At 43.6% G+C, this 24,489-nt stretch overlaps 3 protein-coding genes across 3 annotated transcripts; 1 reads left to right on the top strand and 2 right to left on the bottom strand.

The window, feature by feature from the left end:
- Window positions 1–3,864: 3,864 nt before the first annotated feature.
- Window positions 3,865–6,355, top strand: LOC21404855 (pentatricopeptide repeat-containing protein At2g29760, chloroplastic). The gene has a single exon (XM_010106341.2). It carries the CDS (start codon window positions 3,978–3,980, stop codon window positions 6,195–6,197), a length of 2,220 nt encoding a protein of 739 aa, XP_010104643.1. The 5' UTR covers window positions 3,865–3,977; the 3' UTR covers window positions 6,198–6,355.
- A 1,050-nt stretch (window positions 6,356–7,405) lies between these two features.
- Window positions 7,406–10,181, bottom strand: LOC21404854 (zinc finger CCCH domain-containing protein 25). The gene is made up of 4 exons (XM_010106340.2): window positions 9,867–10,181; window positions 9,672–9,781; window positions 9,359–9,546; window positions 7,406–8,443 (listed from the first exon to the last, which is right to left on the bottom strand). Exons 1-4 carry the CDS (start codon window positions 10,037–10,039, stop codon window positions 7,640–7,642), a joined length of 1,275 nt encoding a protein of 424 aa, XP_010104642.1. The 5' UTR covers window positions 10,040–10,181; the 3' UTR covers window positions 7,406–7,639.
- Window positions 10,182–19,227: 9,046 nt separating this feature from the next.
- Window positions 19,228–20,307, bottom strand: LOC112093116. The gene has a single exon (XM_024170949.1). It carries the CDS (start codon window positions 20,305–20,307, stop codon window positions 19,228–19,230), a length of 1,080 nt encoding a protein of 359 aa, XP_024026717.1.
- Window positions 20,308–24,489: the final 4,182 nt, after the last annotated feature.

Below are 24,489 nucleotides of genomic sequence, written 5' to 3'. Positions count from 1 at the left end.
GGGAAAGAGAGAGAGTGTCGAGACAGAGAGAGAGAGAGAGAGAGTAATGTGAGGAAGGGAAAGGAAAAAGAAATAAGGAAAAAAGGAAAAGGGAGAAATAGAAGGAAAAGAAAATTAGGAAAAATATTAAGAAAAAATAAATAAAATAAATAGGGGTGAAATTGCAAATACTAAAAATAAATTTAAAAGCTCATGATTAATTAAGAAAATAAATTTAGGCACACTAATAAACCACAATTACCATAATTAAACAAGTTTAATTCCGGAGGGCGTTACACAAGGCAACCTCTAGTTTTTAGAATTAGGGAATCCTACTTGTAACTCTTTATTTTCTTGTGCTGCAATGTCTAAAAGTGATGTTTGGCATCTTCGGCTTGGGCATCCATCTTATGTAAAACTTCAAATTCTACATAATGAATTACAAATTCCTAGTTCCTTATCTCATTTATCTTCTCATTGTCAAATTTGTCATATTGCCAAACAGAAACGACTTCCCTTTATTTCCCATAATAACATGTCTCCCCAGCCATTTGATTTGGTGCATATTGATGTTTGGGGTGCCTTTCATGTTGCAACTCCCGCTGGACAGAAATACTTTCTTACCATAGTTGATGATTGCACTCGTGCTACTTGGGTTTATTTATTGCATGCCAAATCTGATGTTCTTACCATTTTTTCTGACTTTTACAACTTAATTTTCACTCAATATAATATTAAAATTAAGTCGGTTCGCTCAGATAATGCTCCTGAATTGGCATTCCTTGATTTTTTTCGTTCTAAAGGCATTCTTCCTTATCATTCTTGTGTTGACACACCTGAGCAAAATTCAGTCGTTGAACGTAAACATCAACATATTCTTAATATAGCTCGTGCCCTCTTGTTTCAATCATGTGTACCTCTTTGTTATTAGGGTGATTGTGTCTTGATTGCAGTTTACCTCATCAACCGTACACCTTCTCCACTACTCTCTAACAAAACCCCCTTTGAACTTTTCAATAATAAGAAACCACATTATACTCACCTTCGCACATTTGGCTGTTTATGTTATGGTTCCACTCTTCCTAATCACTGCACAAAGTTTGCCTCTCGGGCTCATGCCTCAGTTTTTCTTAGTTACCCTTTTGGTTATGAAGGTTACAAATTACTCGATTTAGAGAGCAACAAAACTTACATTTCCCGTAATGTGATGTTTCATGAATCCATCTTTCCTTTTGCTAATTTCCCTCCTGATCCTGCTCTCCATGACTTCTTCACTGACAGAGTGCTTCCTACACTCCCTCCTTCCTCTCCTGAATCTCTGCCCTCCTCTAACTCATCTCCCTCTTCCATCCAAACTACATCCCCTTCTCTTATTGCCACTGTTCCTCCTCCCTCAATTCCTACCTGCCGACCACAACGTCTCACCAAACCACCTTCTTATTTGTCTGATTATCATTGTTCCTTAGTTACATAGTCATTTTCCTCCCTCTTCCATTCTCAGTCCATCCCACTCTACTTCTTATCCAATATCCTCCTTTCTTAGCTACCACAAGTTGTCCCGGCCATACCAAACCTTTGTCTTGTCTCTCACATCCCATACCGAACCAAAAACTTTCTCTCAAGCCGTTGAGTCTCAGATGTGGCGTCATGCAATGAATGTCAAGTTGCAGGCTTTGGAAAGCAACAACACCTGGTCCATTGTGCCTCTTCCTCATGACAAACACCCGGTGGGCTGTAAATGGGTGTACAAGACCAAGTTTCACCCTGATGGAACTATTGAAAGGCATAAAGCCCGCCTCGTTGTGAAAGGTTACACACAACAGCTTGGCATTGACTTCCTGGACACTTTTTCCCATGTCGCAAAGCTTGTTACAATCAAAGTTTTGCTTTCTTTAGCTACCATTTTTGGTTGGTCCCTTACTCAGCTTGATGTGACCAACGCATTCCTCCATGGAGACCTCACAGAAGAAGTTTATATGACCCTTCCACCTGGCTATGTTGGTGGAAAGGGGGAGATCTTACCTCCTAATGCAGTTTGCAGGCTCCATAAATCAATTTATGGCTTGAAGCAAGCGTCTCGACAATGGTTTCACAAGTTCTCAAGTGTTCTACAATCAGAAGGGTTCACACAATCGAATTGTGACCATTCCTTATTCACCAAGTCTCATGGTAATTCCTTCTTGGCTCTCTTGGTGTATGTTGATGACATTATAATAACAAGCAATGAGCAAACTGCCGTGGATACTCTAAAGGCAGCCCTCAATGGACGGTTCAAGATGAAGGACTTGGGGGCACTAAGATATTTTTTGGGTTTCGAGGTTGCTAGATCCGTTGCTAGTATTTCTCTTTGTCAAAGAAAATATGCTCTAGAGTTGTTGTCCGAAGCAAAATATTTGGGTTGCAAACCTGTTTCCGTCCCTATGGAACCCAATTTGAAAATCTCACAATCTGATGGTGACTTACTTGAGGATCCTACAAGCTACCGAAGATTAATTGGAAAGCTAATATATCTCACCATCACATGTCCTGATCTTAGCTACTCTGTAAACCATCCCAGTCAATTTCTGGCAGCTCCACGCACTATGCATCTTCGAGCAGCTATGTGGATTTTGCAATACATCAAGAAAACTCCTGGTCAAGGGCTTTTCTTCCCTTCGACTTCCACTATACAGCTCAAGGCCTTTTCATATGCAGATTGGGGGACTTGCCCAGACACTCGACGCTCCCTTACTGGCTTCTGTATTTTTCTTGGATCCTCTCTCATTTCTTGGAAATCTAAGAAGCAAAAAGTGGTCTCTCGCTCCTCTGCGGAAGCTGAGTACCGATCCATGGCCAACACCAGTTGTGAGATTGTTTGGTTGCTTGGTTTGCTCAAGGAATTGAAAGTTGATCACCAGGGACCAGCTCTCCTTTACTGTGACAATCAAGCTGCCCTTCACATTGCTGCCAACCCGGTCTATCATGAGCGCACCAAACACATCGAGATCGATTGTCATTTTGTGCGAGAAAAGATCCAAGATGGAGTCTTAAGAACCATGCATGTTTCAACTCACAATCAGCTTGCAGACCTTCTTACTAAAGCCCTTCATCCTACTCAGTTTAAGCTTCTTTTAAGCAAGATGGGAATTCACAATTTGTACTCTCCATCTTGAGGAGGAGTATTAGGATAATTAAACCACCTTTCTGATATTTGTCTTATTAGCCTTTTTGTTTTTTGTGACTTTTCTGTTATGCCAACTGCCTAGGTAAGAGCATTCCAGAGAAAGTTTGTTAGGTAACAAACTCAGAGGTAGTACCTCTATATGTAATGGGGTGGTTCCCCTTTTCACCGTAAGAAATGAGCATGTTTCTTCAACTTTTCATTCTATTTTCCTAATAGTATCTAAATTATATTGATGATTCTTTATAATATATATATTTTTTAAAATATACATAAAATCGAGAATAATTTTAAATTTTAATTTTAATTAATGGTCCATTAAGTATTTTTTTAGTCTTTTAATTTGGTGGAATTATGTGCAATGTGGTTTAGAATAATTTCAGTGCTTGCCTCGTTCATTTCGCTGATTCGAGTTTAGAATTCGAGTTTTGATGTAGCAAAAAGCTCTCACAAACAATCACATGTAACTTTTTTACTACAGTAAAAAACTCTCACATAAAATCACATCTCAACTCGAATTAAAAACTCGAATCAGTGAACTAAACGGACCATCAATCTCAACCATTACGTTTTGATATGATGTTCGTCCCCTAACGATAGGGGATAATTGATAAGATATTTAAAAAGATTTAGGAAGTTTTCCCTGCACCCAAGTTTCTTTTCTCTTTAATAAGCTCACCTATCACCAATCGGATCAAGGTCTAGCAGAGTATATATAACTCACTCTAGTGGTACGGGGAAAGACATCCCCTACCATAGATTTGTCCTTTTCTCTATATATCCAAGAATATTGGACTTTTTATAATACTAAAGGGTCATTCTATAACCGCGGAAACGCATGGCTGCTTTAAGCGTTCCAGTTCTCTCTTTCCCACATCAACGAAAACTGCCCACCTCCTCAACTGTCAATAACGACCTTCGTTTCCCAAACTACCCACTTCTTTCCCTCATAGAACAATGCACCAGCTTAAAGGAGCTCAAGCAAATCCACGCCCAAATGCTCCGTACGGGCCTCTTCTTCGACCCTTTCTCTGCCAGCAAGCTCATTACTGTTTGTGCGATGTCGTCGTTCTCGAGCCTCGACTATGCCCACCAAGTGTTCGACCAAATTCCGAAACCAAATCTCTACACATGGAATACAATCATTCGCGCTTATGCTTCGAGCTCCGATCCTATCCAAAGTATTGTTGTGTTTTTGCGAATGCTTGACCAGTGTTGTGAATCCCCCAATAAATACACTTACCCGTTTGTACTCAAGGCTGCCTCGGAGCTGAAAGCTTCCCGGGTCGGAAGAGGTTTTCACGGAATGGTGATGAAGTCCTCGCTGGCTTCGGATGTGTTTATTCTTAATTCACTTGTGCATTTTTATGGGTCGTGTGACGATTTAGACTCAGCGTACCGGGTCTTTCTCAACATTCCTAGCAAAGATGTTGTTTCTTGGAATTCTATGATCAAGGCTTTTGTGGAGGGAGATTGTCCTGACGAGGCGTTTCAACTGTTCAGAGAAATGGAGATGGAGAATTTGAAGCCAAATGATATAACGATGGTGGGCGTTTTGTGTGCTTGTGGAAAGAAAGCGGACATAGAGTTTGGGAGGTGGCTTTGTTCGTATATCCAAAGGAATGGGATCGCCGTGAACTTGACTCTGAACAATGCGATGCTCGATATGTACGTGAAATGCGGGAGTGTTGAAGATGCAAAAGAGTTGTTTGATAAGATGCCGGAGAGGGATGTAGTGTCGTGGACAACCATGCTTGATGGGTACACTCGAATGGGGAAGTACGATGAGGCTCTACGAGTCTTTGAAGCCATGCCTAACCAAGATATTGCTGCCTGGAATGTCCTTATTTCTTCTTATGAACAAAATGGAATGCCTAAAGAGGCTTTGTCTGTTTTCCATAAATTGCAAGTTAGTAAGAGTGCAAAACCTGATGAAGTCACTTTGGTGAGTTCTCTGTCGGCTTGTTCCCAGTTGGGTTCAATTGATCCCGGAAGGTGGATTCATATTTACATCAAAAGGCAGGGGATCAAGTTAAACTGTCATCTTACGACCTCACTAATTGACATGTATGCCAAGTGTGGTGATCTAGAGAAGGCACTCGAGGTGTTTGATTCAGTGGAGAGGAAAGATGTATATGTTTGGAGCGCCATGATTGCTGGTTTAGCAATGCATGGCTGTGGACGAGCTGCAATAGACTTGTTTTATGAAATGCTAAAAGCTAAGGTCAAGCCTAATGCCGTGACCTTTACTAACATATTATGCGCCTGTAGCCACACAGGACTACTTGAGGAGGGAACAAGTTTGTTCTATCAAATGGAACCAGTTTATAAGGTTGTGCCTGGAGTGAAGCACTATGCTTGCATGGTTGACATGCTTGGTCGTTCAGGCCGTCTAAAAGACTCTTTGGAATTCATAGAGAAAATGCCGATACCTCCTACTGCTTCTATATGGGGGGCTCTTCTTGGAGCCTGTAGACTTCATGGAAATGTTGAACTCGCTGAGCATGCTTGTGGCCAATTGCTTGAGTTGGATCCAAGAAACCATGGAGCCTATGTGCTTTTATCTAACATATATGCGAGAACTGATAAGTGGGATCGAGTTTCTAGGTTAAGGAAGGCTATGAGGGATTCTGGAATAAAGAAAGAACCAGGTTGTAGCTCGATCGAGATCAATGGCATTGTACACGAGTTTTTAGTTGGTGATAACTCTCACCCTCTATGCAAAGATATCTACGAAAAGTTGGATGAGATTGCCGCAACGTTAAAAGCAATCGGATATGTGCCAAACAAGTCCCACCTACTACAGCTTGTTGAGGAAGAGGATATGAAGGAGCAGGCTCTGAACCTTCATAGTGAGAAGTTGGCAATTGCCTTCGGGCTTATTAGTACAGCTCCCTCTCAGCCCATTCGAGTTGTGAAGAATCTTCGGGTTTGTGGTGACTGCCACGCTGTCGCTAAGCTTGTATCCAAGGTTTACAAAAGAGAGATATTGCTGAGAGATCGGTATAGATTTCATCATTTTAAAGATGGGCATTGCTCATGTGGGGAATATTGGTGAAATGGATTGTATTGGCTATGAAGATCTCATCTCTTAGGCCACGACAAAATTAGCATGCAATACATGTTTTAAATACCATTTAAACAGTTCTTGAAAAATGGAGATACTTATGGAATATGATCTTCGACAATGCTGATGAAAAATTGATGTATAAAAAACGGAGGAAAATAAATATATCAATTCTACTGTGATCTTGTATTTGATTTCTAGTATTCGTGCATGCTTGTAAAGTTGTACTTCAAAATCAACTGCTTTTACCATTTTGCTTCAACTTTAAGGAAGAATCGCAGTTGATAGAACTAATATCCCGTCAACTCATTTGTTTTGTCAACCTTCATTTTCGATGCTTATTTTTTCCAGTGCGTGACAAATAGGGGAAAAAAAAAATCCTTTGCGGTCAAAAGTTCAAAGGAATTGCACATTCATTGCTTATGCTTTATCAGACACATCAGCATATCGTGAAAGCAACATATGATGGCCAATCATATGTAATTAAGTAGCTTTTAAATGAGAAAAATATACATGCATAAAAAAATTGCTTTGAACGAGTGCTGTAACGCATAAGCATATATTAGTCTTGACCAAGTAAGCTAGATATTCCCCAGTACCCTTACAAAGAAACTTAAAAATCTAGTTGAAAAGTGTAAAGAACATGATGTAAGGGAACGTATTCCGCAATTCATATCGAAAGCGAAATTTGTCGGTACAAAAATCTCTTTTTTTTTTATCTTTAATTATAACTTCACCAAATATGTAAGAAAAATTCCTTAGAAATACAGTACAAGGTTTGTAGAGAGGCTATATATCGAGAGGCAACATATCGAGAGGCAACAACATTCTGCCTTTTGACTTCGTGATTAACAAGATGGACTCGAATAATTTCTGCCTTTTGACTTCGTGATTAACAAGATGGACTCGAATAAGTTTTTGGCATAATTTTTACGTGGTAAAGCCGTTTTAGAAATCTCCTGTTATAGCTCTAATGCACCTTAAAAGTCTACAGCCATCAAAATTTTAAAAATCTTTTATATGGCGACCAGAAAAACCAAAAACTGTTGCCACCAAAAGCAAAAATTTGTAAGGTTGTTTTTTTGCATGACTTGAGTTATGACTTTGAGTTGTGTGTGAAAGAAAAACACTGTAACTAAAAAGTTAAATTTGAATTTTTATGAGAGAAAATACTACAGTAATATAATTTGAGTTATAAATTGAGTTATGCAATGAACATACCCGTAGTCACTCACCAGGCAATTCAAGCATTTTGAAGATTCTCATGGCATATTCTTACATACATGCTTTCTCAATAGACAGGCCATATTTGGTACAAACTAGCACTTTTCGATTTGACTGATATGTCTCCTAAAGGAATAGTAGAATCCTTCATGATTGAATGTGATTGAACGTAATCGCTCTATATCAGTTTTGACAAGAAGGTTTCTAATTCATGCCCTATTCACCCTTGCTCTTTTCTCATCACCTCTTTCATCATCTTTCCGTGACCTTGGCTCGAACTGATAATCATCATGCCTCCTCGGTCGCCGCTCCTCCTTCCTATCTCTCATCACTGGCTCAACATCATAATCATGCCATCTCGATCGATCGCCTTCCCTCTTATCTTGATATCCTCTTGACTTTGGTTGAAATTCATCATCATTGTGCCTTTTCAATCTCTTTTCCTCTCCCTTATCCTGCTCTTCTCTTGATTTTATCTCAGATTCATAATCATCGTACCTTCTCGATCTCTTTTCTTCTCTTCTATCTCGATCTTCTCTCGTCTTTGGTACATCATTATCGTCATGCCTTCTTGATCTCTTTTCTTCCCTCCTACCAAGACCTTCTCTTGACTTGGGCATAACTCCATCATCATCATCACTACGCTTTCTTGATCTCTTCTCCTCTCGCTTATCGTGGTTTTCACTTGATTTTGGCTGATAATCATAATCATTATGCCCTCTAGAACCTTTTTCTCTGCTATCATGACCTCTTGTCCTTGAGTCATGATCATCACCATGACTTTCCAATCTCTTCTCCTCCCTCCTGTTGTTTTGATAGCCTTCCCTTTCCCAGGTTTCATTGGCCTTTGCTCTAGAACGTGTCTCTTGATCGCCTTCTCGAACAGTACGTTCTGAAGCATGACTTGATGTTATGTTCCCAAATCTTCTCTCACCCTTCTTTGGACCGTCAAACTTTTCATGCCCCCATCTTGGTTCTTTGTCCTCATGGCCCCAACCTGTGTTTGCAGCTCTCTAGACACAAACAGAAAAGGCAGAGATAAGCACCGAAAGAATAAGAGCAACCATAAGTGTAGATAGACATGCAACACCACTTGAAATAAAACAGAACAAAAATAGAAAAGCAATTGGTGGACAAAATTTACATGAGATGAATTCAAACATAGCAAGACTGAGAAAAGCAGAACGAGTAGATGAAGACAATCAAGAAGAAGCAATTGTAAATCCAGGATTTGAACAAGAAATAGCAATAGTCTTCAGATGAAATATATTATAGGGTAAGAACCAACCCACCATCTATAATTCTCTGATGAGGCACGGGATTTTGACAGATTCTCTAGAAGCTAAAGCAATAACAAACATCAATAATCTCCAAGTTTTAACTGTTGCATTAGCTTACTCTGGAAGAAATGCATACAGGTTTCAAAAGCTCCTATAATGACTATTCTAGAACAAATTCAAAGAGAAAAATAAGGAAAGCTTCACAAGACTTCATAAAAGTAAAGGCTTTAAGGCCTCGTTTATTTCACCGATTTGAGTTTTCAATTCCAGTTTTGCTACAGTTAAAAGCTCTCATAAAAAGTCACATTTAACTTTTTTGCTACAGTTAAAAGCTCTCACATAAAGTCACATCTCAACTCGAATTAAAAACTCAAATCGGCGAACTAAACGAGGCCTAAGTTTCATTATCTCAGAAAATACCAGCACCTTCTATGAAGTATGAACAAATATAAAAAAGCATACCAAAGACACAAGAAATATTCAAGCAAGCACAAACTGAGAAAGCAACTGACCAAATTTGAAGCTTTACCATTAGTAATCATAATCTAATAGTATAATTATCAATCTCAAACTCAAGTTTATTAAACAAATAAAATAATGTAGTAAATGCACCACTACTCTAGCATTCCGCTATGATGCTGATCTTACTTGCTCATCATGAGAGAATTTGCAGCTAGCTCCGCGCGTACATTCTCCTCTTTGGAAAGCCCGGCAAACGCCCCGCGCCTCCCTCTTCTTCTGCTCGGTCTCTTCATCTTCTTCCTCTTTCTTCTTGTACTTACTACAATGATCAACCCTAATAGTCCGGCCTAACATCTGAGCTCCGTTTAAATTATCTACAAGAAATCAAAACAACAACAAAACTGAGTACAAAAACTAACTAGAAAATCGAAAACAATTTCTTATGATTTGCCACAGGAAGCGAAACAAGAGATAGAGATAGACAGAGAAACGGACAAACCTACAGCAAGATTTGTACTTCTCTGATCCTCGTACGCCACGAAAGCGAAACCTTTTGATTTTCCAGTACCTTTGTCCCTAACAAGATTAACGTCGACAATTTCTCCATACCTGGAAATCAATCGATTTTGAATTCAGAATTCGCCAAACAAATTGAGAAATGTGGAGATTGAGAAAGTTAGAGAGAGAAACATACTGAGCGAAGACGGCGAGAAGATCGCCTTCGGTAAGATCGAAGGGGATGCCGCCGACGAAGACATAGGCGGAATCTTTGTACTTGGCATGCCATGAGGCGTCCTCGGAGATCCCTAAAGAAGCTTCTTTCGCGTTGATATTTTGGATGCGTTTCACTAGAGTTAGAGGATTCATCGCTCAAATCGAAGAAAATCGCAGCCAACAGTTTAGCCCAAATGATATCTTCTCAGTTCTCTCTCTCTCTCTCTGAGTTTCCTGCTGGCGATTCCTGTGTTCCGGCTCGATTATCGATTTCGAAGAGAAACGCGTCCACCGGTAGCACTAGTAGGGTCTTAAGAAGAAGGGAGTGCTACGATGTCGTTTTATCAAACTTCCACCGCGTCAGTTATCTTTTTAAAATTAGATCAAAACATTGTTTTTTGGGGAATGTGAAAGGCGCACTCGTTTTAAAATAATTTTAATTTTTATATAAAAATAGAAATTAAAATATTTTTAATATAAATTATTTTTAAAAATATATTTAATAATTTTATTAAAAAATTATTTTTAACATTAAAAAAATTTATTAATGTCTCTTTTTTTATTTGAGAAAAGAAAAAACATAAATAAAAAATAAAAAATTATTTTTTATTTATCTCATATTTTACACTAAATTAAAAAATTATTTTTATTTTTATTTTTTATCTTTAATTGTGTTAAACGTCATTTCTCTCTAATTTTCATTTCTTTCTCAAAAAATGTGAAAAGTAAAAATAAAAATAACTTCTCCACTCGCTATTGGATCAAAACTAAATGGTCAAAAAATAGAGATCGGGTCATTTCTTTTTTTACTCTTAATTAATAACTTTTACTTAAAAAATTATATTAGTAAAAAATATATTAATTAAAAATAATTGATAAAAATTTAGACTCCTACACTCTTTAAAGTATAAATTAAATAATTTTCTCAAAAAAAAATATCATCCACTACCAAAAAAGAATGAAACCTACCAAACATAATTATTACCGCATTGATTCTAAAAATTCTCATAGAACAAAAAACCCACGCCCACCGACCAGTTACGCATCGCTCTTAACCATCATTGTCGATCTCGCCTCCCGCATGCTCACCATAGTCTGATCTTACCCTCAGCAAGCCGGTGTCCGTGATACCAATAGAGCTCAGCCGCGAACCTCGATCAGAAGGAGCTCGGCCGGATGGGTTACCAATCACGAAGTAGGAAAATGACTACCACCCACCTTGGATCGTGATGTCGCCATTGAAGACACCTCAATCGAAGAAGAAGGAGACACCGAGGATTTTGGTGATTCGGAAATGGCCTGATCAGGGAACATCTACGTTGAGGGTTGGAGACTGTTGACGGTGATTTCTCGTCAACAAAAACCGGCGGGGTTACCTCTTGGTTTCCCTTTGGATTACCGGCCTATGTGTTGAATATGTGTGTAAGTTTATTGTTCGGGGTGTATGCTATGTATCATTTGAGATGTGCATAAGTAAAGAAGACAATAAATTTTATAGTGGTTCACTCTGAAAAATTAGAGCTACATCCACTGTGGTTGTATATTTCTTTTGGAGGGGATTTACAATTTACATCAATTGCTATCTCTCACTCTCCTTTCTTTTCCCAACCCCCTCCCCGTAGGGGGTCTCCCTTCTTTTATACTGGGCTTTCTTCGCTAGGTGGGTTTCCCTCCTAGGCAGAAGCACTCAAGTGCTCTCCCTTTTTAGGCCCAGACGTAGCCCACTAATCAGCACTGTTCACTCAGCCAATTAGTCTTCTATTACGGCTCTGTGCGCCCCTGTAACACTATCATGTCCCATGTGGGGCGGTTTAAGAGCTTGCAATTAATGCCTGCTGACGTCCCCCACCTTTGTACGCAACTTGCCACATCCTCCAGAGAACGTTCCCCTCGTCACCAGCGATGCCGATTAGCCCAATTGTCTTTCTTGGTGGTCGATTTTGCGGTCGATGGATCTTTATGCCTTACGCTCGACGACACGATCTGTCGACGCCAAAAGGAATCGTCGCCCTGAGTTGGGCCTCGTGCTTGGGCTCTTTAGAGCTGTAGACGTCGAGGGTTGTTGCTTGGCGGGGAGTAGTTAAGGCCACGTGTCGCACTATCGCTCGTCCAGGTGTCCGTCACATTTTTTCACACAACAGCTACCCCCCAGGTCGAGGGCTCCTTTTAGGCGACCTCGAGCTTTGGTTCGGCCATACTTCCGTGGTTCGGGTGTAGGAAACCGGTCCCAAGCCTTCACCCGCAATGATTACCTGGATGCTTCGGATTTCCTTCGGGGGACGCAACTGTCGCGTCGGTCGATTCCCCATGATGACGCAAGGCCTCATTTCGAAAGGATGAGTGCGAGCCTTTGGATCGCGACTCTTCCGTTTCCTGCCCTCGTTTGTCACCGTCAGATCTGGGTAGGACCCCCTTACCGTTGGATTTAAAAGTCTTCATCCAACGGTCAGGGGTCGAGGACTCTCGCCCCTTTAAATACCCTTTTCAAACTAAAAAATCATTTTTTTTTCAAAAACGCAAACAACCCCTGTATTTGCTGAACTGCCTTTTGCTTCATCGAAATCTTTCTCCACAAAACATTGATTCGTACTTTCTGCTTTCCAGGACGTGTCGCGAAGCCGCATGCAATCTGAGATTCTCTCCCCAGAACTCTTCTTTACCGGTAAGCTTCATCATCCTCTGTTCGTTTTGCTTTCTCACGGGTTTTTTCTGGTTGATTCACATATGTATGGAAATACGCAGAATGTGGAAGTTAGGGATACTTACTCTGTTTTACTTTGCCGCATAGGATAGTTCTGTTTCCATCTTATTGTTGTCTGTGTTCTTCTGGTTTCTGGGTTCTGGGGGACTTAGAATTCTATGAGCACTCGCCATTACCATTCTCATATGAATGGTCGACGTCAAGTCGAGGTGTATGAGTAGTCGTCATTTAGAATAGTCACCATTTTCTTCCTCTCGACGTTAGGATTTTAACTCAGCTCATTGTCTTTTTAATCATCAGAACAATGGCCCAAAATTCCCCCAGTCGAGAGGATTCTTTCGTCGTCCGTCCAGACTCCCCTTCAATGGTGGAGATCTCATGGTCTTCTTCGTCTTTAAGTGTCGACTCCGTGCTGAGGGACATAGAAGACGTCGGGGCCGGATATGAATCCAGATATGAACCAGGCGACGGCTTTGGTAGTGAATTTGGCAGCGTAGAGCGGATGTTGGACGAGGTGGTAGAGCAGATCCCCTTCACGGGGGGCAGTGTAGGCGGGTGGCTGCTTCGATGGTAGATGCCCCCCTGGCTGCCACAAGTGGTGATCCGGATAGGCCCTTTTTTACTGCCGATGTTGTGGCATCGAGGGTCTGAAATAAAGATATCATACGGGCTGTAAAGGAGGGATGCATCGACGGGAGGTGGTTCGAATACCTCCTCCCGGACATGCATTTTAGGACCAGCATGCCGCCGACCGGGTACCTCCCGGTTTATACTAGAGCCGTTACGACGGGGATAACCCTCCCAGTTCATCCTTTTGTAAAGGACTACTGTCATTTTTATGGCATTTCCCCCGCTCAACTGGCGCTGAACTTCTGGTATTGCTTCGTCGGTGCCTGGATTTTGTGGCACCAAAAGTTTGATATGGAACTCCCTCTGGACGAGTTTCGGTTTATGTATAAACTATGCCACGTCGCCAAGTGTGAGGGGTGGTATTTTTTGAGCGAACACGAGAGATCTCAGCCTAGATTCGGGAAGTTGATACTGGGGATTCCCTCGTCATCACATGGGTAGAAACCCATGTTTTTCATGATTCGCATGCCTTTCAATTTTCACCTCAGCAACCTCCTGCCACGTCGAAGGCAAGTGAAAGCGGCGTTTGGGAACATGGGTGAGAATTTTGGATTTCTTTTACCTCACTTCGCCTCTTTATTTTTCTTCATATGCTGACAATCTTTCTTCCTTCAGTTAACCAGGACCGGCCAAAGTTTTTTGGAAATAGCTTGGCGAGGGTCGAGGAGGCCTTCTCGTTTTCATCTGAGATCCACCACATCGATACGCTCCTGACCACGCCCAACCTTCGAGCCGCCAGGTTGATTCTTAATCTCCCAGACCCTTCAGACCTAGACGTTGTTCGCGCATACTTCCACTTAAGTGACGAAGGTAACTTCTGCTTTTGATGCCTTTATTCATTATGGCTTTCATTTTTCAAACGCTGACTTTATCTTTGTTTCGTCGTTTTCGCAGAGATGGCGTCTTTGAGAATCCAACTCCCTGGTAAACAGCAATCCGGGACGAGCCAGCAGCCACCGTCGACTCAACAACCCCCGCCGAGCCAACAGCCCCCGTCGAAGGGAAAGGAGAGAGCTAGCTCTTCTTCCCACATGCCGAGGAGCAAGAAGACCAAAGGCCCTTTGGGGTCGGAGATGGATCCTGCGCGGAAAAAGAAGCGCAAAGAAAAAATGTCGGTGGTAGAGACATGGACGCCGACGGTCCCTATTCCTGACGTCGACATTCCCCTGGCGCCGAGAGAGCGCGTACTTATTCCGGGGGCTAAAATCATGGATCCCAAGTTCCAAGTCCCGGACGTATCTGACGCCGAGATTGGGGCGATGCTAAAACTTCCCCCTCATTTCTCCCTCGTCTTTCAGGCTCTCTTTGAGTCTTTTCTCGAGCCACACTGGGTTGCTGCCACTCAATCTTCCTTGGTCGACCGTCAGCGCAAACAGATTTCCTTCCAAATCCACGTAAGATTTTGTCGAGAGTTTTTTTTTTTTTTTTTTACTCGTCGTTCTGTATTTATGTTTTTCTGACCTTCAACTTTTCAGAGCCTGGTCCTTTCCATCCTTAACCTCTTTGACCTAGTTAAGGTTAAGGAGCGCGATAAGGAGATGGATGAAGTGGAAGCCAAGCTCAACTCCCTTGTCACCGATGCCAAAAAACAGTTAGATGATGCCATCGATAAGAGGGACATGGCAGTGGCCAAGCTGGTGATTCTGGATGAAGAACTAGCAAAGTTGACTGCTAAGGTCGAGGATCTCACGAAGCGGGCAGACCTGTCCGATAAAAAGTTGTCCGAAGAAGCTGAGGAAGCGAAGAAGCGTTTCGCTGAGGGGAAGACTGAGGGGAAGAGGGAAGCCGAAGCAGAAGCTGCAGCTGCCTTCGACGCCAGGGGCGCTGAGATTATTGAGGAGTTCAAGGCTTCTCCGGAGCTCACCGACATCCGCACCAAGGATTTTCAGTATGCAAGTCAACAAATTATCGATCTGATCAAGAAGGAGCGTTCTGAGTGGGACTTGAGCTTCCTTTATAACTCTCCTCCTCCTGCTGGCGACGACAAGCTTTCCCCGCCTGGTGACGGTGATGAATCGGCGGCTGGCGGCGAAGCCTGAAATGATTTTTACCTGTCTCTCCCTCTTGGAGAATTTGACGCTGATTTCACCCCTTGGGGTTGTCGCCTTAGAAAATTCCTTAGAATTTTGCTAAGTGTCCGTCTTTTCTCCTTGGAAAATTTGGCGCTGATTTCACCCCTTGGGGTCGTTGCCTTAGAAAATTCCTTAGAATTTTGCTAAGTGTCCGTCTTTTCTCCTTGGAGAATTTGACGCTGATTTCACCCCTTGGGGTCGTCGCCTTAGAAAATTCCTTAGAATTTTGCTAAGTGCTCGCCTTCCCTCCTTGAAGGATCTGACGTCGATTGTACCCCTTGGGGTCGTCGCCTTAGAAAATTCCTTAGAATTTTGCTAAGTGCTCGCCTTTCCTCCTTGGAGGATCTGATGTCGAATTTACCCCTTGGGGTCGTCGCACCATGTTTTTAGTGATTAGTGGACCTCTGTCCCCCATGTCTGTTTGATATAACCTTAGTTTTTTAAGCAGACATTTTATTAATGGGTGAATTCTTTTCTTTACTATCGGTAGTACAGCCTTAGCTATTCCGCATTCCACGGGTGTTGAATTCTCTTACCGTCTAGGCTTTCCAAAATGTAGGTGCCAGGACGTAGTACTTCCCTTATGCACTAGGGCCCTTCCCAAGTTGGGCCCAATGGACCAGTATTTTTGGGTTTTGTACTTTGCGTTACCCTTTTTAATACTAGGTCCCCTGGGACGAACTTTCTTTGCCGAACTTTCTTGTTGTAATATCGCGCTGCTCTTTACTGATAGGCGGCGAGGCGCAGTTGGGAGTTGAGCCTTTTTTCTTCCAACAAGTCGAGTTCTCCGTTCATGCCTTCTGTGTTGTCGTCATCGTTATGGACGACGGTTCTTAGGGTCGGCGTTTCGATTTCTACGGGGAGCACTGCCTCGACGCCATATACCATGGAGAAGGGTGTTTCACCCGTAGTAGTTCGGCTCGTCGTTCTGTATGCCCATAAGACCTTGGGAAGTTCCTCGGCCCATTTCCCTTTTAGATCGTCGAGTCTCTTTTTGAGGGTATACTTTAGTATTTTATTGACCGCCTCAACTTGTCCGTTAGATTGTGGATGGATTGGCGCCGAGAAGTCTTTCTGAATGCCCAAGCTGTCACAGAATCTGCGTGTCAAGGCATTGTCGAACTGCTTTCCGTTGTCGGATACTATTGAGTGGGGAACCCCGAACCTGCACACGATGTTATCCCACATGAATTTGGTGCAGGCTGCTTCCGTAGTTGTAGTTAGAGCCTTTGCCTCCGCCCACTTTGTGTAGTAGTCCACCGCGACGATTACAAATTTAAAGCCTCCGGGTGCAAGATGTAATGGCCCGATCAGGTCAACCCCTCATTTGGCGAAGGGCCATGGATTGAGAATGGAAGTTAAATTTTCTGGGGGTACTCTAGGAATTGTGGCATACCTTTGGCATTTATCGCAACGTTGGGCGTATTGAAAAGCGTTCTTTTTTAGCGTGGGCCAGTAGTATCCTTGCCTCAAAACCTTTAGAGCCAAAGACTACCCCCCAGTGTGGTTACCGCAGATTCCTTCATGGATTTCTTGGAGGACCTTCTGGGCTTCGGCTTTATCGAAGCACCGCTGTAGAGGGGTTGAGTAGCCTCGTCGGTAGAGCAAGTCGTCGTACAACAAGTACCTAGCAGCTCTATACATGATCCGTCTGGCTTCGTCTTTATTGTTTGGCAGTTGTGCATCCGTTAGGTATTGGATGAGTGGCGTCATCCAATTTTCACCTGCTTGGACGATTAATGCCTTAACTTTTTCTTCAATAGTCAGCCGCTCCAATTCTTTGATGGGAACGACCCCTAGTGTGTCAGACTCTCTTAAAGATGCTAGCTTTGCCAGAGTATCGGCATTTGCATTTTCAGTTCGTGGTATCTGAAGTATCTCGTAGTTTTTAAACTTAACGAGTTCTTCCTTTACCTTCCTTAAGTACACTCCCATTTTCTCGCCGCGCGCTTGATATTCTTCTTTTACTTGCCCGACGACTAATTGAGAATCGCTGAAGACACTAAGCCTTTCGATCTTTAGGTGGCTGGCCAATCGTAGTCCTGCGATTAGCAATATCTTTATGGGGTAGAGAAGAGCAAAAGTGGATTAAAACAAAATTTCGCTTATTACCTTTATTAACAATGAATAATAATAAAAAGACTTCTTTTTTTTTAAAAAGAAATATCTAATTAATAGAAATGTAAGAAATTTGAGGGGGCCTATTATTACTATTCCTAATCCTAATTTCGGTACTAAGAACAGTTTCTCGTATCCTCATGAGTCGGAAAATACTATGCTATTTTCTATGCTTGTATTAGGTCTATTTACTTTGTTCATTGGAGTTATAGGAATTCCTTTCTTCAATCAATTCAATCAAGAAGGAATTCAGTTGGATATATTAACAAAATTATTAACTCCGTCTATAAACCTTTTATATCAAAATAAAAAAAATTTGATGGATTGGGATTGGTACGCTTCGTATTTCGCCTCATTGTTCGACGCCTTGAATTTAAATCGAACCGCCAAGGTAATCTTGTGGCTTTCTGGGCTAATCAACAAGACGCCGGCTCCTGACCCGCTTTCGCTCGACGTTCCATCCACGTAGAGCTTCCATTCTGTTGTCTCGACTCCTTCAGGCGTGGTGGGAGCTGGCCTATGGGAGAACTAGGCTAAGAAATCGGCCAACGTTTGGCCCTTGATCGCAGTTCTTGGCACATATTTTATGTCAAACTGGCTTAGTTCTACCGACCACTTGAGGAGTCGACCGGAAGTTTCGGGCTTTTGTAGAGCCTGTCTCAACGGGTGGTTTGTAAGAACCCGTATGGTATGAGATGGAAATAGTGCCGAAGCTTTTTTGAAGCTACCATCAGGGCGAGGGCTAAGCGTTCCATTTCGCTGTATCTTGATTCGGCGTCGAGGAGCCTCTTACTCACATAGTAGATTAGCAATTGTACCATTTCTTCTTCTCTTATCAGTACGGAGCTTACGGCGTGTTGGGACACGGAGAGGTATAGGCTGAGCTCTTCGTCGGGGTTTAGTTTTGCCAAAATTGGGGGCTTGCCCAAATGTTCCTTTAATTTCTGGAAGACATCTTCACATTGCGGTGTCCACTCAAAACGCCTGCCTCCTTTTAAAGCGTCGAAGAAGGGGACGCATTTGTCTGTCGCTTTTGATATAAACCTGTTTAGGGTGGCAACACATCCTGTTAACCTTTGCACTTCCTTTGGCTTAGTTGGAGACCGCATATATTGTAGGGCTTTAATTTTCTTGGGGTTTGCTTCTATCCCACGGTTGCTGACCATAAAACCGAGGAATTTCCCCGACCCAACACCAAAGGCACATTTTTGGGGATTAAGTTTCATGTGGTATTTTCTCAGTATACCAAACATTTCCCCCAGATGGTCGACGTGCTGGCTGGCCCTGGCACTTTTCACAAGCATATCGTCGACGTAGACCTCCATTGTCCTGCCGAGCTATTGAGCGAACATTTTATTTACGAGCCTCTGGTAGGTAGCCCCTGCATTTTTTAGTCCGAAAGGCATCACCTTGTAGCAGTAGAGGCCCCTGTCGGTTATGAAGGATGTGTGCTCCTCGTCGGCTGGATGCATGGGGATTTGGTTGTATCCGGAGTAGGCATCCATAAAACTCAGCATCTCATGTCCCGCTGTGGCGTCGACCATTTAGTCTATCCGTGGGAGTGGAAAGTTGTCCTTTGGGCAGGCTTTGTTGAGATCGCTGAAGTCGACGCATGTTCTCTAGTCCCCGTTGGGCTTGACTACTAGAACGGGGTTCGATACCCAACGTGGGTAACGGGCCTCCCTGATGAAGCCATTGTTGATCAGCTTGTCGACCTCTTCTCTCAGCGCTTCATATCTCTCGGGGTTCATCAGTCGACACTTCTGGCATTTGGGAGGATATGAGGGGTCGACGTTCAGGAAGTTGGCCATTGTGGTAGCCTATCGGGGTTTTTCTCCGGCGGTTATAGGCAACCGGATGGTCCCCTGGGGGATGACGGAGTCCCCGGTGAAACCATATAGTGGCCTGGAGGTCTTTTCCAACTGTTCCTTTTGGATCCCCATTTTCTCCAAGCAGTCGGAGTATAGGAGGTCCACCGAGCACCCATTGTCCACCAGGATTCGGCACACGGTGTGGTTCTCTATCATGGCTTCCACCACCAATGCGTCGTTGTGGGGGAAGTGAACTCCGCTGGCGTCATCCTCATTAAAGGCCACGTCGGTGTGGCTATACCTTGGGGTTTTTGCAGCGGAGACGCTCCAGAATCGCTCCTGGTAAACCTCCCTGGCCTCATGGTCGTAGTCCTTCTGAGACCTCATTGAGTCTCCTCCTATATAGGGGTCGCCGAGGACAATTCGTATGACGCCGACGGGTTCACGATCCTCTGGGCGCTGGTTCTTCTCTCGGCGTCGACCGTCATTTTGCCCACCGTGGCTGTCATTTCGAGGTCTCCGTTCGGCCCTGAACTCTTGTAACCTTCCCTCACGGATCACTCTCTCAATTTCATCCTTGAGGTCGGCGCAATCGTTAGTGTGGTGGCCGACATCGCCGTGGAACCTACAGAATTTCTTCTGGTTCCTTCGGCTGGGATCTGACTTCATTGGTTCCAGTCGGCGCAGCAAGTTCCCGCGGCCGACCTGATTGAAGACCTTCTCGACTCCTACCGTTAGCTCGTGGTAGGAATCGTATTTTTGGAACAGTCGAGGCTTACGGGTATCCTCTTGCCTCGGCTTCTGAAGCGCTCGTCGTCGCACTGGCTCCTTATCTCCGCTTCCTCCACCTCGACGCTTTTTCCCGTCCTGTTTCACATGCGTCGACCCTTGTTCGGTTCCTTTATTCTTGTTGGACCTGTGCTCGGGGTCGTTTGTGTCTGCCTCTTCGGCGTTGATGTACCCCTGCGCTCGCGCCAGAAATTCCCTGTAGCTAGACAGGGGTTTACGGTTCAGCTCTCTCTTAAAGGGGGTAATTTTCTTTATGCTAGATAATGCCCCCATCAAGGCTTCTTTGTATGTTATATCCATCGTGGCGGTGACAGCTTCCCCATATCTCGCGAGCCATTCCCTTAATGACTCGTTCGGCTTTTGGTATATCGTCGTCAGATTCTGCTTCGGGGGGGCGGAACTTTTAAACCGGGGGGACGTACTTTTTAACCCCTATGAATTGGAGAGAAAATGCTTCCTTCAACTCATCCCAGCTCAAGATAGAGTTTGACCTCAGCGTCCGGAACCATCTTCGGGCAGAATCCGTCAAATGGTTCCGAAAGGCTCGGCACATGATCTCCTCAGCATAACCGTGCAAGAGCATGTGCCCAGTGTACATCTCCAAATGGTCGTCGGGATCCCCTCGTCCATCATATGGTGGGATCGACGGCGACCTATATTTATCGGGGAGAGGGGGTGCCATTATTTCTTCGGTAAATGGATGGTCATGTGTGCGGCTGGGCGTGATGTCGACATTTACCACCTCAACCACACGACCTATGTTCTTTTTTAGACCTATCACGTCCCCCGTCAGTTTTTGTTCCAAGCTGGCTATACGTTCCATGATGGCACGTGCTTCTTCTGTTGAAATGGCCGAGCCAGCTACTCTCGACGCCTCTGCCCTCTGAGCATTAGGTCAACCCCTGGCCTAGCCGCCCGCCTCTACTGATCCCGAGTCTCCTGGATTCTGGGATAGTACCTCAGGATTTCCTGGACCTCTTGGTACCCAGTCCTCAGGAGCTCAGAGTCCAGCGGCCCTTAAACGGCTACCAGAGGATTAGGAAGGCCGAGGCCTAGGATGGCCCCGGTGATTCTCGCTATCCCCGGTTCCCTCTTGGATATGTAGGTGGTCACCGGGGTCCGGGTTTCCAGCCATGGCAGATCCTTGCGGCCTTGGGGTGTCTTCTAATGGCGTCATGGAGTTCCTTCCATCTAAGCGCTCAACCACGGTCATCAACCCATGTACCAGCTCAGTTAGAGTGATCAGTTGGGCCTGCATCTGCGCAGGATCCGGCCGTGGCGCGTCTGGGGGTAGGGCTTCATCTCTGATCGGGCGTAGATCTCCTTCCATCCCGTTATTCCCTGGATGGATGGCGGTTTCATCCGTCTCTCTCGGAGGCGTGCTTGCTAACTATGTTGTTGGAGGTCGAACGCTTTCGTCCCCAGTGGAGTCGCCAATTGTTGACGGTGATTTCTCATCAACAAAAACCGGTCGGGTTACCTCTTGGTTTCCCTTTGGATCACCGGCCTATGTGTTGAATATGTGTGTAAGTTTATTGTTTGGGGTGTATGGTATGTATCATTTGAAATGTGCATAAGTAAAGAAGACAATAAATTTTATAGTGGTTCACTCTGAAAAATTAGAGCTACATCCACTGTGGTTGTATATTTCTTTTGGAGGGGATTTACAATTTACATCAATTGTTATCTCTCACTCTCTTCTTTTTTCCCAACCCCCTCCTCGTAGGGGGTCTCCCTTCTTTTATACTGGGCTTTCTTCGCTAGGTGGGTTTCCCTCCTAGGCAGAAGCACTCAAGTGCTCTCCCTTTTTAGGCCCAGACGTAGCCCACTAATCAACACTGTTCACTCAGCCAATTAGTCTTCTATTACGACTCTGTGCACCCCTGTAACACTATCATGTCCCCTGTGGGGCGGTTTAAGAGCTTGCAATTAATGCCTGCTAACGTCCCTCACCTTTGTACGCAACTTGCCACGTCATCCAGAGAACGTTTCCCTCGTCACCAGCGACGCCGCTTAGCTCAATCGTCCTTCTTGGTGGTCGATTCTGCGGTCGAGGGATCTTTGTGCCTTACGCTCGACGGCGCGATCTGTCGACGCTAGAAGGAATCGTCGCCCTGAGTTGGGCTTCGTGCTTGGGCTCTTTAGAGCTGTAGACGTCGAGGGTTGTTGCTTGGCGGGGAGTAGTTAAGGCCACGTGTCGCACTATCGCTCGTCCAGGTGTCCGTCACATTTTCCCACACAATAGAGACTTTTCGCTTCTGTTGAAAGAAGACGTCGGCGACAGACAAGAGTTGCCAAATGTGGAGTGGTTCGGCGGTATGGGTTTCACATATCTGGGAAATCTTGTTTGTTTTTTTATTTGGTAATCAGATGTAGTGATGAGTGGGTTTTATACTCATGAATTGGGTGCTTTCAAATATGTGTTTTGTTAGTTTTCGAGTGTTTTGTTTGTTTTATGTGTTTTGTTTCTTAAAATTACAAGTTAGATTGAGATTGGAATGAATTGACATGCTATGTATAGTTCAGAGGAAGTTTTGGCGCAAATATGAAATTAATTGAGCAAGAGAGGTGAAGGTCGCAGGATTGGTTCTTTGAAGCCGCGACATTGCAATATGGACGACCACTACCCCACTCGAGTCGCGGCATCGCCTCTTGGAAGCCGTGACACCCATCGCTTGAAGAAAATTCAAAAACTTACTAAAGGCACGACACTGACTTTCTGAAGCTGCAACATCCCATGTAAGAAAGTGAGATGACCTGCAACTGAAGACCCGAGCCGTGACATGGGGTTATCAAAGCCGCTGCGCAAGTTAGATGGATGGGTGATTTTCAAGATTTTGAATCAATAGTGAAAAAGACAATTTTGTCCGTTTCGAATCCATGCATAAAAATAGCAACCTTTAGACATTCATTGGAAATTAAAGAGGTGGCTGCCATCGCCGCCGTAGAAAATGAGTAGCACGTCGAAGAAGACATAATGGCATGTCGTTGCTGGTGATAAACGGAGCCCAGCCATGGGGGGAGAGAGAGAGAGACGGGGTGAGAGATGAAGGGAGAAAGCGAGGGATATTGTATAGAGAAAGCACGAGAGCAAGAGGGGTAGAGAGGGAAGAGATAGGAGAGAGAAAGTGAGAGTGAATGAGATAGACATATCAACATGACTAGGGTTTTGACTTTTAGTATCTAACTGGGGTATTTTTAGTATTGCAAAGCATACTAAAATATCTTTTTTAAACTTTTCTATTATTTATTAGATAATTTCTTAAAACTTGTTATTAATTTTAATTACTCCTACCAAATTTGTTGGTTGCGTTTGGAATTGGTTTCAACATGATTTTGTTTTCTGTATGAAAATGGAAATGAAAACGTTTTCATTTTCATTTTGGAATTATTTCTGAAAATGTGTTTGGTAGTTTTATTCAGAGATTGATTTCAGTTTTAAGAAAAACTGAAACTGCGTTTGGTGGTTTAATTTTTAAAAATATGTAATAGTATTTAAAATAAAACCAATTCCCACTCTCCACAGTAGTCACTACAAATTAAATCCCAAAAATCAATTCACTTCAGAAAAATCTTAAAAATAAAAATAAAATAAAATAAAAAACTTTTTCTTACTTTGAAAAACGACAACAAATACCAAAAACGACAACAGAACATCAAACTGACCAAAGCTTCCCCCATTTTCGTACAAACACCCCAGTCTATGAGGACAAGTCACAAGTCACAACCCCATTAAAATTAGAGCTACATCCACTGTGGTTGTATATTTCTTTTGGAGGGGATTTACAATTTACATCAATTGTTATCTCTCACTCTCTTCTTTTTTCCCAACCCCCTCCTCGTAGGGGGTCTCCCTTCTTTTATACTGGGCTTTCTTCGCTAGGTGGGTTTCCCTCCTAGGCAGAAGCACTCAAGTGCTCTCCCTTTTTAGGCCCAGACGTAGCCCACTAATCAACACTGTTCACTCAGCCAATTAGTCTTCTATTACGACTCTGTGCACCCCTGTAACACTATCATGTCCCCTGTGGGGCGGTTTAAGAGCTTGCAATTAATGCCTGCTAACGTCCCTCACCTTTGTACGCAACTTGCCACGTCATCCAGAGAACGTTTCCCTCGTCACCAGCGACGCCGCTTAGCTCAATCGTCCTTCTTGGTGGTCGATTCTGCGGTCGAGGGATCTTTGTGCCTTACGCTCGACGGCGCGATCTGTCGACGCTAGAAGGAATCGTCGCCCTGAGTTGGGCTTCGTGCTTGGGCTCTTTAGAGCTGTAGACGTCGAGGGTTGTTGCTTGGCGGGGAGTAGTTAAGGCCACGTGTCGCACTATCGCTCGTCCAGGTGTCCGTCACATTTTCCCACACAATAGAGACTTTTCGCTTCTGTTGAAAGAAGACGTCGGCGACAGACAAGAGTTGCCAAATGTGGAGTGGTTCGGCGGTATGGGTTTCACATATCTGGGAAATCTTGTTTGTTTTTTTATTTGG

The sequence above is a fragment of the Morus notabilis genome, unplaced genomic scaffold, assembly GCF_000414095.1.
Source record: "Morus notabilis unplaced genomic scaffold, ASM41409v2 Scaffold101, whole genome shotgun sequence".
NCBI classification, from domain to species: domain Eukaryota; kingdom Viridiplantae; phylum Streptophyta; class Magnoliopsida; order Rosales; family Moraceae; genus Morus; species Morus notabilis.
The sequence above is the reverse complement of the archived record's forward strand: the minus strand, read 5'-3'. Positions and strand labels throughout refer to the sequence as shown.